The following is a 13,015-nucleotide window of genomic DNA, read 5'->3' on the forward strand; positions in this document are numbered from 1 at the left end:
AGAATTTCCCAGTACCAGTAAGTCGAAGCACCATCAGGAGATGTAACTGTGTAATTGCTTATCCTGCCTCATGTATTTATTCTATTTTTTGTATAGAAATTCAGCTCCGCCAGCAAATATGCTGCTTTGATGATTGATGCTGATGAAGACGACGACAGTACAGACTAAGTTCAATTTGAGGAAAACACGTCACTTTCCCCTTTTCAGAGAATTGAAAGAATGAACTTCAATTAAAATGTGACCGTTTAACAACCCATATGGCTTACATCTCCCGGAACTTTTTCTTGCATGCTGCTGCAGCCATTGAACATGCAACATATGGAGATTTCATCTTCCATTTTAAAAACATGTTGGCCTCAGGCTTTTGAGAAAACATTGTGTGCAGTAGTTAGAATGGTATTTTACATTTGGATATCCCTCTTTTTTTTGACCTAAGCAGGTAGAGTTTGGCAAACAATTATTAGTGGAAGCAGTGGGCCATGGAATGAGAGAAATTATAACTGTTGGTGCACTTTTTAAGCTAAAAATAAAATGGGCTAGTGCGATTCGTGCAAATAGTTTCCACAATTTTGGTGCTCCTTCCAAAACTTCAGATGGTGTTTTAAAAAAAAATTTATAAAAAAAAAAAAATAAGATTTGGGCCACAGTCCTTCCTTCTCTTTTCTGCTTTCTGCCACCACTTCCAAATTAGACAACCTGTTACCGGAATTAATCTTTGGTTTTACAACTGTCCATTGATGTTGCTAAACTCCTGATGATTTGTTTTGCGTTTCTCCCGATAAATTTGGGTGGGTTATGCTTTCCTTGCTGTCCATCAGATTGCTGGTATTTCTGTCTTCAGGTGAGACTATTGTTGGGGCCAAATATGCATCTTGTGCTTCTATCTGTAAACTAATGTGTGTTGGGGTTAGTGGCCAACAGTGGTGTTTTGTTTCAGGATATCTGTTGTTTCTGAAAGCACTAATACTCACTTTCAAGCCTCTGAACAATATGCATGTTATATTGCCACAAGAAAACAGTTAATGTCCTTGTACAGGTTGAGATCTCCACATAACATCATTACTAAAGTCAGATATCACTTGCAGCCTAATTTTCACAATATTTAGTCTGTGCCTCTTAATTTGATCTGTTTATAGTTTTTGAAACCCTTTCAAAATTTTAAAACTGCGAACTCTAGGCTTACTCAGTTGTGGCATTGTTTTGGTTTTGCATATATGTACAAGCTAGGACTTCTAAAAAAACAGTTTTCATCTGATCAAAATTAAATTTTATGCATGAAAGTGAACTAGACAAGCACATGTCAAATATGTATGAACATACCTGGATCAGTTTTTGTTCTGGTTCTACTGTTTCCACACTTTTAAGTGCATAACATTCCCTCATTATATGTATACGGATATCTGGCTGCAATCTTAAGTCCTAGACATTTGCAAGACTGCTATATTTAAAAAAAATTGGCCTTGCAAATGCCCAACACTAAAAGACTGCTAACTGTATTGGTATGGTTTCTGTAGTCATGACTGCATCAGTACTCCTGATAAACTAATTCCAGTATTCCTACAAATAACTTGGGGAAATCTCAAACTATTTTCCCAGCAAACATGAGTTCACAGGATATTACCCTTAACTTTAGTACATCTGAAGCAGTCTTGCATGGGTTGTAGTAGCTGGTACAGTTGTGAGTGCTGTTCCAAATTGAACATTATAAGGCAAGGTTAACACTCTAAACTGCTGTACTGAATGGAACACATTTCCTGCAAACCAGTAACCTTTCACAGTACAAAAAAGAACAAGTATGTGATTGATCTTTTTAATTTTGTTTTCGTTTACTTGCATTTAAAAAGTTTACTTACCATACAAATCATTGAAAGTTCAAATGTAATAAGACGTTATACCACTCCGCTCAATCTGACTAGTAGCCAATGGTATTCATGAAAATAATCACCTTTTTTTGTCTGTACTTGACAAGACATCCAGGCAGAGCTAAAAGGACTTAAATTCTTACAGCTCACACTGCAACTGTGTGTGTTTTGCAACACAAGCATTTTGACAAAATTACATTTATTTCCTGAATATTTAGGTGATCGAATTCCGGTTTTGGAAACATCATTTATAGTGAAATAATTGCCTGCCTTGAACCATTTCCTAACTTTATTTGGGCCATAATCTACATATGTTAAGACACAAAGTCCTGCAATTAGATCCTAGGCTCTTTTTCGGTCACATTGGGTCTAAAGGCATATGAAGACATCTGGCCCGAGTCTTTTGCTTTTCTCTTAGAGAAAAAAAAAGAATGATTCTATTTAATGTGAAGGTTTGTTTCGTGGAGGAGCAATGAGATGATTGTGGTCACATTGAAATTTATGTGACTCCATTCAGGACCCTTTGAAGATCAAATGCATAATTTGACAATGATGAATAGATGCAAGAAAAACCATTCAAAACCCATATCTTACTATTTGTTTGCAGATTATTTTGATCCTATTTATTGTGCAGTACTGACTTGTTACGAGCCGTTCAAACTGGACTCTCCCTTAACAGCTCATTAAAACCCCCTTAATCTCTCACCCACTGCTTATCTGCCTTCCAATAGTAGACAGTGTTTTGCTCTTTTACCAGACTTAGTGTCATTTTATGGCTGCAGTGGTTTGTACTGATATTAAAGCAGTTTCATCTGGTAGGAATAGGTTTGCTGAGTTCATAATATCAGCTGAAGTATTTTGATGGGCAAAAATTGGAAATCTTTGTGTATAGTACATTAAAATTGGCTGGAAGAAATCTCAAATTCAGAACTCTGGAGTTTTGGTCATACAATCCAAAAGGAAAGGTCTGTGTGTCAAGAAATTGAGTTTTAGACACATGTATTTATTGATAAGACTCATAAATAAGCCCCCCTCCCCCCCCGGCCCAAGCACCATTATAAAAGAATTTAATGAATTAGTTTACACATCACAATTCAGAGGACTTATGTAAAATTTGTATGATACCTTCTATTAAAAAAGATTTGTACTCTATAGTCTGCTTTCCAGGAGATGTCTTTTATTATCATGTATAATGCCCCATCAGTTTTCCTTCCAATAAACTAATCTTTGGAATACCTTCACTATTGCTGCTGGTTCATTTCTGTGGAGTACACTATATAGTTTACTGTGCGTTGTGACTCGAAATTGCCCACACCATAAGAGCTTAACTGTCAAGTATCCAGGAGACTACCAGCAAACTTCAATGGTGCTAGCGTGTGTGCCATCTTTGTATGCATTGCCTTTACAATAATATTTCATTCTAATAACTGTTAACCTCCTTTCTTTGCTGTCTCACAGAGAATGTTTCAAGAAAGCACAAGACACTTGGTGTATACCGGACAAACTTTATTGATATTCATTATAAGTGATTGGCCCAATTAAAGACGCACAGTGGCATCTGATGTCTAGTTCTATCTTTCAAGCTCTCTGAAGAGCTGTTAAAAACCATGTTCCTTTGTATACTGTATTTTGTCTACATCAAAAGTACATGTTGTAGATAGGACCTTTATGATGTATCCTGAATCCTTTGAAAACAATCTATTCATTGAAATAGTTGTTCACTCCAAAGCTATATTCCTCAAGCAAAACTTCCTGAGCTATCAAATCCTTATAAACTAATTTTTTAACCATTATTTTTCTATATAGTTAATTGATCCCTCTACCGATGTTTATTACACTAACCACTAAGTAAGTTTCCCGACTGTGTGGTAATGATCACAAAGCCACAGGTTCAGACAGGAGGAGCAGAAATCAAAGAGTCAAGGTAAGGAGGCTGAAGTTCGGTTATCAGAAACAATGTTTGACCGGATGGTTGATCAAGAACAAGAACAGGCAGAGGATGAAGCAGATATCTTTACTGCAGGAAGGTTGGCAAAATGACAACCGAAAGATGTAGAGGTAAAGCAGTTATATCAGAAAGCATACACAAGGAGAATCGGAGTGTTATTACATTAGAAATAATGTCCTAATGAGGAAGTGGAGAACTTTACATAGGCAGTAGGTCATTTAGGAGTAAGGAAAACTCAAGCGAAAATACAAAAACACTTCTTTTGGCCTGGACTGCATAAAGATATAGTTGAATTTTGCCACACATCAGGTGATAGGAAAACCTCAAGCGGTGATCAAAACAGCACCCTTGATACCCATTCTGGCATTTGAGGAATCTTTTACTAGGGTCTGAATTGATTGCATGGGACCGCTGCCTAAAACAAAAAGTGGGAATCAGTATTTGTTGACCATAATGAATATGTCTACCAGATTTCCAGAGGCCATTCCATTTCGCAGTATTACAGCTAAAAGGATTGCCGAGGAGTTACTTATCTTTTTTTACCAGATATGGACTGCCCATAGATCAAGGAACAAATTTTGCATCAGAGTTATTCAGGGAAGTTATGGATGGCTTAGGAGTAAAACAATTTAAATCAACTGTACCATGCAGAATCGCAGGCAGCGTTAGAGGAGTGGCATCAAACTTTAAAGACTGTTGAGAGCATATAATCAGGATTATCGAGAGGATTGGGATAAAGGAATTACATTTGTACTTTTGCAATTAGGGATGCCCCTGATGAATCCACTAAATTCAGTCTATTTGAATTGATTATTGGTTAGCAGGTAAGAAGACCACTTAAATTGATCAAGGAGAAATTGGTAAGTCAATGTTGAGACTACATTGTTGGGCTCTGTGTCAAACCTTAGGGAGTGATTAACTAGGGCTGGTGAGTTGGCTAGACAGCATTTAAAAGTGGCACAGCATGTAATTAAACAGATAAGAAATCAAAATTACGTAGTTTTAATGGAGAGAAAACATTTCGAACCATTAAAAGCAAGGTTTTGTGGGCCTTATCAAATTGAAAGAAAATTAATTGAGGTGAATTATTTGATAATGCCAGATAGAGGAAGGCTAACAGAATGTGCCATGTACAATTGTACACTGCCCTGTTTAGTGTAAAACATAGCCCCCCCACCCCATCCCAAACTTTTGGGTGCCCTGAGGTGTGCAGTAGCACAGTGGTAATGTTACTGGTTACAAATCCCACCACGCCAGCTGGGCAACTTAAATTCAGTTAATTAAATCTGGTATTAAAAAGTTAGTATCAGTAATAGCGACCATCAGTCTATCAGATTGTTTTAAAAACCCATCTGGTTCATGTCCTTTAGGGAAGGAAATCTGCTGTTCTTACCCAGTCTGGCCTACATGTGACTCCAGAGCCACAGCAATGTGGTTAACTTTTAACTGGCCATTGGTTATATCAAACTGCTACAGGTAGGTATAGTAAGAATAAAAACAGATGAATCAACTGCAATAGAGAGAGCTTTAAATCGGATAGTGATGACATTCTAGTTGTAGCAACATCCAGCAAAATAGTGGGAAATGCATACTAATTAAAACTATGCCATAAAACTCTTATTCAGTCACAACACTAATGGTGTGATTAATACAATTTCTGTTCTTATAATGAATCAATTCATTCGCAGAATTGGCATTATGTCAAAGTTTAAAATGCATAGCGTGACAGAATAAAGAACAGTACAGCACAGGAACAGGCCCTTCGGCCCTCCAAGCCTGCGCCAATCATGTCCTATCCAGACCAACCGCTTATATCCCTCTACTCCCCGTCTGTTCATGTGTCTATCCAGATAAGTCTTAAATGTTGCTAACATATCTGCCTCAGACACCTCACTTGGCATTCCAGGCCCCCACCACCTTTTGTGTAAAAAAAACTTCCCCCGCACATCTCCACTGAACCTTTCCCCCCTTACCTTGAACTTGTGCCCTCTTGTAATTGTTATTTCTGCCCTGGGAAAAAGCTTTCAACTGTTCGCCCTATCCATACCCCTCATTTTATAAACTTCTATCAGATCACCCCTCAACCTCCGTCTTTCCAAGGAGAACAATCCCAGTTTATTCAGTCTCTCCTCATAGCTAATACCCTCCATACCAGGCAACATCCTGGTAAACCTTTTCTGTACTCTCTCCAAAGCCTCCACGTCCTTCTGGTAGTGTGGCGACCAGAATTGGACACAGTATTCCAAATGTGGCCTAACCAACGTTTTATATAACATAATTTGCCAACTTTCATACTCTATGCCCTGTCCAATGAAGGCATGCGTGCCATATGCTTTCTTCACCACCTTTTCCACCTGTGCTGCCACTTTTAAGAATCTGTGGACCTGTACTCCCAGATCTCTGTGTGTCTATGTTCCTGATTATTCTGCCATTTATTTTGTAGCTCCCACCTGAATTGGATCTACCAAAATGCATCACCTCACGTTTGTCTGGATTAAATTCCATCTGCCACTTCTCCGCCCAATTTTCCAGCCTATCAATATCCTGCTGTATTCTCAGACAATCTTCATCACTATCCGCAACTCCGCCAATCTTCGTATCATCCGCAAACTTGCTAATCAGACCAGTTACGTTTTCTTCCAAGTCATTATATATATTACAAATAGCCAGAGACTCCAAAATTGGGCAGGGTAGAGCTGGAGTCAAAGACTAAAATTGGGCAGGGCAAGTGTCTGAATGTAGCCAGGATTGTTGGCTGCCGAGTCACTGTTCTGCGCACGGGAATCAATCCCAGTTGGCACTGGCTAGACCTTGGTAGGTTATTCTGGTCGTGGGAGAGATCTTGTCTTCTGGTGGGTGTCTTGGATTTAGACCAGTTTTAAGTGGTATTTAATTTGAATTCCTGAGAGGTGGGAGCCTGCAGTTTGGAAACAGAGGAGTCCTCTTCCAAGACAGGTATCTGCAGTTCAAGTGGGTAGTGTTCTCCTGAGATGCAAAGTTGCTGTTCGGGCAGGCAGAATTTTAAGATGGGAGCTTACATTGCAGTTCTACAATTCCTTCTCTTCCCCTGTACCATTATTTCTACAATCCCCTAATGATCGGCACTTGCACACCCCTCTCTTATTTCTCACTGCAGTTAAAGGGATATTTCAACATAGAGTAGATACATTCCAACGAGAGAGAATTCTAAGGGGAAGGCCCACCATCTGTGGTAAACTAAAAGTTAAAGATAGTATCAACATTAAAGAAAAGACAGATGGTAAGTCAAAAGATTGAACAGAATGCAAAGAATGACAAAATGATTAATAAGGAGGGAAATGTGCAAGAGAAAGTTAGCTAGGAATGTCAAGATGGATAGAGTTTCTATAGATATTAGCGGGTAGGGCCTGGGTGGGATTGTGGTTGGTGCAGACCCGATGGGCCGAATGGCCTCCTTCTGCACTGTAGGGTTTCTATGATTCTATGATATTTAAATGAGTTAATAAAGTGAGCATTGGTCCCACAGAAAGCTCATTGGAATAGGTAATGGAAAGTAGGGAGATGGCAGATGAACAGGTATTTTTAATCAGTCTTCATTATAGAGGATATAAGTAACATCCCAGAAATAGCCTTAAATCAGGAAATGGTCCACGTCCGTTGGGCACCTCGGGCTGGGGTGCATTATAGACCCCGATAATCACATTTTGATTTGATGTTTTAAGATTCCTTTGCACTTTGTTTCTGTTTGGGCTGTTCCCCCTCCTTTTGGGGAGCTGCCCCGTTTACTTTGTCCCTGAGTTCATTTGAGTTGGTTTATTTGGTTTGCCCTAAAAGATTTAAAAAATCAGGAAATGGGTGGGAGGGAGGAACTCAGGAAGGTTACAATCACCAAGGAAGTGGTATTGTTGGAGCTGCAGGCTGACAAATCCCCGGGTCCTGATGGATTTCATCCTAGGATCTCAAAAGGAGTGGCTAGCGAGATATTGATGCATTGGTTTTAATTTTCCACAATTCCCTCGATTCAGGGAAAGTTCCATTAGGTTGGAAAATAGCAGATGTGACTCTTTATTCAAAAAGGGAGGGAAACAGAAAGCAGGAAACTTCAGGCCAGTTAGCTTAACATCTGTATGGGGAAAATGTTAGAAGCTATTATTAAGGATGTTATAGCAGGGCATTTAGATAAATTCAAGGCAGAGTCAACATGGTTTTGTGAAAGGAAAATCATGCTAAACTGATTTATTGGCGTTGTTTAAAGGAGTCACGTGCTGTGGATAAAGGGGAACCAGTGGATGTATTGTATTTAGATTTCCAGAAGGCATTTAATAAAGTGCCACATCAAAGGTTATTGTGGAAAATAAAATGTCATGGGATGGGATTTTATGGCCTCACTTGTTCCGAAACTGAAATCCCATCCAAGGTGAACGGACTTTCCCATTGTCCGCCCCTCACCTGCTCCCATTCCCATGGTGGGTGGGGTGGTAAAATTCCGACCATAGTGTAGAGGGTAACATATTGGCATGGATTGAAGATTGGCTAGCTTACAGGAAACAGCGAGGAGGCATAAATGGGTCTTTTTCGGGTTGGCAGAATCTATCAAGTGGTGTGCCACAGGGATCAGTGCTGGGACCTCAACAATTTTACAATTTATATAAATGACTTGGATGAAGGGACCAAATGTATGGTGGTTAAATTGCCTGATGGCACAAAGATATGATGTGGAGATGCCGGCGTTGGACTGGGGTAAGCACAGTAAGAAGTCTCACAACACCGGGTTAAAGTCCAACAGGTTTATTTGGTAGCACAAGCCACTAGCTTTCGGAGCGCTGCTCCTTCATCAGGTGAGTGGGATTACAATTGGTTTACCACGGATGGTGGGCCTTCCTCTTAGAATTTTTCTTTCTCGTTGGAATGTATCCACTCTATGTTGAAATCTCCCATGATGAAGGAGCAACGCTCCGAAAGCTCGTGCTACCAAATAAACCTGTAAAGGGGAAAATACAAGGGAGCACACTTTAAAATGGCAATACAAGAAAGCACACTTTAAAATGGCTGCCTGGCACATAAAGGGTTAACTGGGAAAGCCAAAAGAGCAGACACAGGCTCCTGCTGTTCAGAAAAACCTAACAGACAAGCCACTTCCAAAGTACAGACAGTGACTCATAGCAAACAAACACCTCAGGAAGCCAAGCCAAGGGTCAAAACATCTTTTTAAGATAAGGAAACCCCAAAACAAAGAGCTTAGATTAACGTTAAAGGAAGGCGGGAAATATGAATGCGAGGGAACCAATTAGCACCTGAACGAGACGAAACTAGCCATTGATAGATACAGACATAAGGAGATGTACCCATTCATAAAATGCTAAATGTCTATACCTGTTTGTACTCTTGTAAACATGAGGAAATGTACCCATTCATAAAATGTTAAATACTTGTACTCACTTAAACAATGTGATAATGTTCGAATCACCGGTATACCCATTGTGTAAAGGGTATAAAAATGAACCACTCCCGACATACTATTGAGAGAAGGTTTGCTACAGACCATGTGCCTTGTCTCCACGGAGCTCCGTTTAATAAATCGTATTTTCTGAATCTCGAAGTCTGACTACTAGTGGATTTTTCCCACAACAAACCTGTTGGACTTTAACCTGGTGTTGTGAGACTTCTTACGGCACAAAGATAGACAGGAAAGTAAATTGTGGAGAGGACATAAGGAGGCTACAAAGGGAAATAGATAGGTGAAGTCAACGGGCAAAAATCTGGCAAATGGAGTATAATGTAGGGAAATGTGAAATGGTCCATTTTGGTAGGAAGAATATAAAAGAAGCTTAATATCTAAACAGTGAGATTGTAGAGCTCTGAGATTTGGAGCGATCTGGTACATGAATCACAAGGTTAGTATGCAGGTACAGCAACTAATTAGGAAAGCTAATAGAATGTTATTGTTTATTGTGAGGGGAATTGATTACAAAAATAGGGAGGTTATGCTTCAGTTATACAGGAGACCACATCTGGAGTATTGTGTGAAGTATTGAAGTAAGGAAAGATGTAAATACATTAGGAGCAGTTCGGAGAAGGTTTACTAAGCTAATACCTGGAATGGGTGTGTTGTCTTATGAGGAAAGGTTGGATAGGCTTGTATTCACTGGAGATCAGAAGAGTAAACGGTAACTTAATTGAAACATTTAAGACCTTAAGGGGTATTGACAGAGTGGATGTTTCCTCTTGTGAGAGAATCTAGAAGGAGTCGTCGCTGTTTAAAAATAAGGGATCATCCATTTAAGACAGAGATTAGGAGAATTTGAGGGGCGGCACGGTAGCACAGTGGTTAGCACTGCTGCTTCACAGCTCCAGGGACCTGGGTTCGATTCCCGGCTTGGGTCACTGTCTGTGCGGAGTTTGCACATTCTCCTCGTGTCTGCGTGGGTTTCCTCCGGGTGCTCCGGTTTCCTCCCACAGTCCAAAGATGTGCGGGTCAGGTTGATTGGCCATGCTAAAATTGCCCTTAGTGTCCTGGGATGCGTAGGTTAGAGGGATTAGTGGGTAAAATATGTAGGGATATGGGGGTAGGGTCTGGGTGGGATTGTGGTCGGTGCAGACTCGATGGGCTGAATGGCCTCTTTCTGTGCTGTAGGGTTTCTAAGATTCTAAGAATTTGTTTCTCTCCGAGGATGTTAAGTCTCTTCCTCAAAAGGTGGTGGAAGCAGAGTCTTTGAATGTTTAAGGCAGAGCTGGATAGATTCTTGATTAACAAGGAGGTGAAAGGTAATGGGGGTAGGCAGGAATGTGCGGTTGAGGTTACAGACCAGTTATGATCTTATTGAACGGCAGCGGATCAGGCTCAAAGGGCCGAATGGCCTACTCCTACTCCTAGTTCATCTGTGTGTTCGTATGTACGTGCCACCTCTCGGTGACATCAGGTTCCACAGGTACACAAATGGCACAGCTCTCCCTCAACAACACCTCTCTCGACTTCTCACACTTGTCAGATTGCGTGTCCCAAATCCATTCTTGGATGGACTGCAGTTCCCTCCACTTAAATATTAAGAAGGTTGAATATCTTCATCCCCCACCAAAATCTCTGCTCCCTCTCCACTAATTCCTTTCCCCTCCCCAGCCACTATCTCAAGCTGCTGAACCAGGCTGTTTACTCTTGAAGCATGAGTTGAGTGATCATCCTCATACTCTGTCACAAATATTACCTACCTCTACTGTCATAACATTGCCCACCTCTGCCTGGTGTCAGCTTCCTGGCAACTGAAACCCTCGATATTGGCTACTAATATCTTCAATCGTTCTCTTGTTACCTCTAGATTCAACTATTCCTATTGCTCACCTGGCTGATCTCTAATCTTCCATCTTTCAGAAGCATAAACTCATGCAAAACTCTGCTGCCCATATCCTAATGGGCACCAAGTCCTGTTCACCCATCACACCTATGTTAGCTGACTTACGTTGGCTCATGGTCCACCAATGCCTTGAATTTACAATTTTCATCCTTGTGTTTAAGTTCCTCCGGGGCCTCGCTCCTCCTCTGCAAACTCCCCCAGCCCTAGAACTCACAAGAAATCTGTGTTTCTCTTATTCTGGCCTCTTACACACTTCACTCCCTTCACCCCACCATTGCTGGCTGTGCCATAAACAACGGTCCAGGCCCTAAGCTCTGGGATCCACCCCCCACCCCCCCACCCCCACCCATAAACCGCTCCACCATCTTTAAGACTCCCTTTAAACCTACTTCTTTAACCAAGCTATTAGTCACCTATCCTATCTCCTTTAACTTGATGTCAGATTTTAGTCTGCTTAAGCAAACGTGATGTGCCTTGTAAGGTTTGACTATGTTAACTGTACTGTATAAATAGAGTTGTTTTTCTTAATATGATGATGGCAGATTTTTCATAAGTGAGGGTCATGGGAAGTTTTGTCTCTGTGGTCCAGTCCAAAGATGTGTGGGTTAGGTGGATTGGCCATGGTAAATTGCCCTTAGTATCCAAAGATGTGTAGGTTAGGTGGATTGGCCATGGTAAATGTGTGGGGTTACGGGGATAGGGCAGGGGAGATGGCTGAGGTGAGATGCTCTTTCGGAGAGTTTGTGTAGACTCAGTGAGCCAAATGGCCTCCTTCCACACTGCAGGGATTCTATGGTAGTTGACATGATTATTGGTGACTGAACAGGCCAATTCCACCTTTCCTGGAATCCCTGCAATCAGCTTCCTGCCCCGCCACACAGTACTGAAATGGCTCTTAGCAAAGTCAAAATCGTCCCTGCACATCCCTGTGACAAAGATAAAACATTCCTACTTGTCCTCTTAACTTGTCTGCAGCCTTTGACCTGTTTGACCAGACCATCCTCCGCAGTGCCTCTCTGCTATCATCCAGTTGGTTGGGACTGGCTCCTCTCGAGCATTTGGGGGAACAGAAACTCCTGTTTGCAGGGTCTCTGATTGGTCTGCATCCTTCAGCAGCAAATTTGCTGCTGAACTTGTGGGCTGTGTTTTCAGTTGTTCCGCACAGGAGCCTCCTGCCCCACATCCATTTATTTAGTGTCAGGTAGAGAGCTGTGGTTTCAGCTGGTCTGTGAAGCATTTGCAAAGGTACACCTCAATCTTGCTCACTGGAGCATAAGTTACCACAAAACATTGCTTCTGTCATTCTGAAATCCTCCATGTGTGATACATTTTCACTGGACGGGTAATCCAGAGACCTCGGGTGATGCTCTGGGGACGGGGGTGGGTGGGTGGGGGGGGGGGGGTCAAATCCCACCATGGCAGATGGTGAAATTTGAATTCAATAAAAATCTGGAATTAAAAGTCAAATAATAAAACCATTGCCGATTGTTGTAAAAAAAAAACCTATCTGGTTCACTAATGTCCTTCAGGGAAGGAAATCTGCCATCCTTACCTGGTCTGGCCTACATGTGACTCCACATGACTCTGCATAAGATAAAGGTGCACGGTGTTACAAGTAATGTATTAGCATGAAATCATAGAAATAGAAACCCTACAGTACAGAAAGAGGCCATTCGGCCCATCAAGTCTGCACCGACCACAATCCCACCCAGGCCCTACCCCCATATCCCTACATATTTTACCCACTAATCCCTCTAATCTACACATCCCAGGACACTAAGGGGCAATTTTAGCATGGCCAATCAACCTAACCCGCATATCTTTGGACTGTGGGAGGAAACCAGAGCACCCGGAGGAAACCCACGCAGACACGAGGA

General features: G+C 41.3%; 1 protein-coding gene across 3 annotated transcripts in view; it reads left to right on the forward strand.

Annotated features, from left to right (window-relative positions):
- eif4ba (eukaryotic translation initiation factor 4Ba) overlaps positions 1-3,103 on the forward strand; it is a 42,119-nt gene extending 39,016 nt beyond the window's left edge. For all 3 annotated transcript variants that reach the window (XM_078201090.1, XM_078201091.1, XM_078201092.1), the window contains exon 15: positions 97-3,103. In XM_078201090.1, coding sequence (XP_078057216.1) covers positions 97-168 — 72 coding nt within the window. In that variant the 3' untranslated portion in view covers positions 169-3,103. The remainder of the gene's footprint in view (positions 1-96) is intronic.
- The last annotated feature ends 9,912 nt before the right edge of the window (positions 3,104-13,015 follow it).

Source organism: Mustelus asterias, chromosome X (assembly GCF_964213995.1).
Source record: "Mustelus asterias chromosome X, sMusAst1.hap1.1, whole genome shotgun sequence".
NCBI lineage: Eukaryota > Metazoa > Chordata > Chondrichthyes > Carcharhiniformes > Triakidae > Mustelus > Mustelus asterias.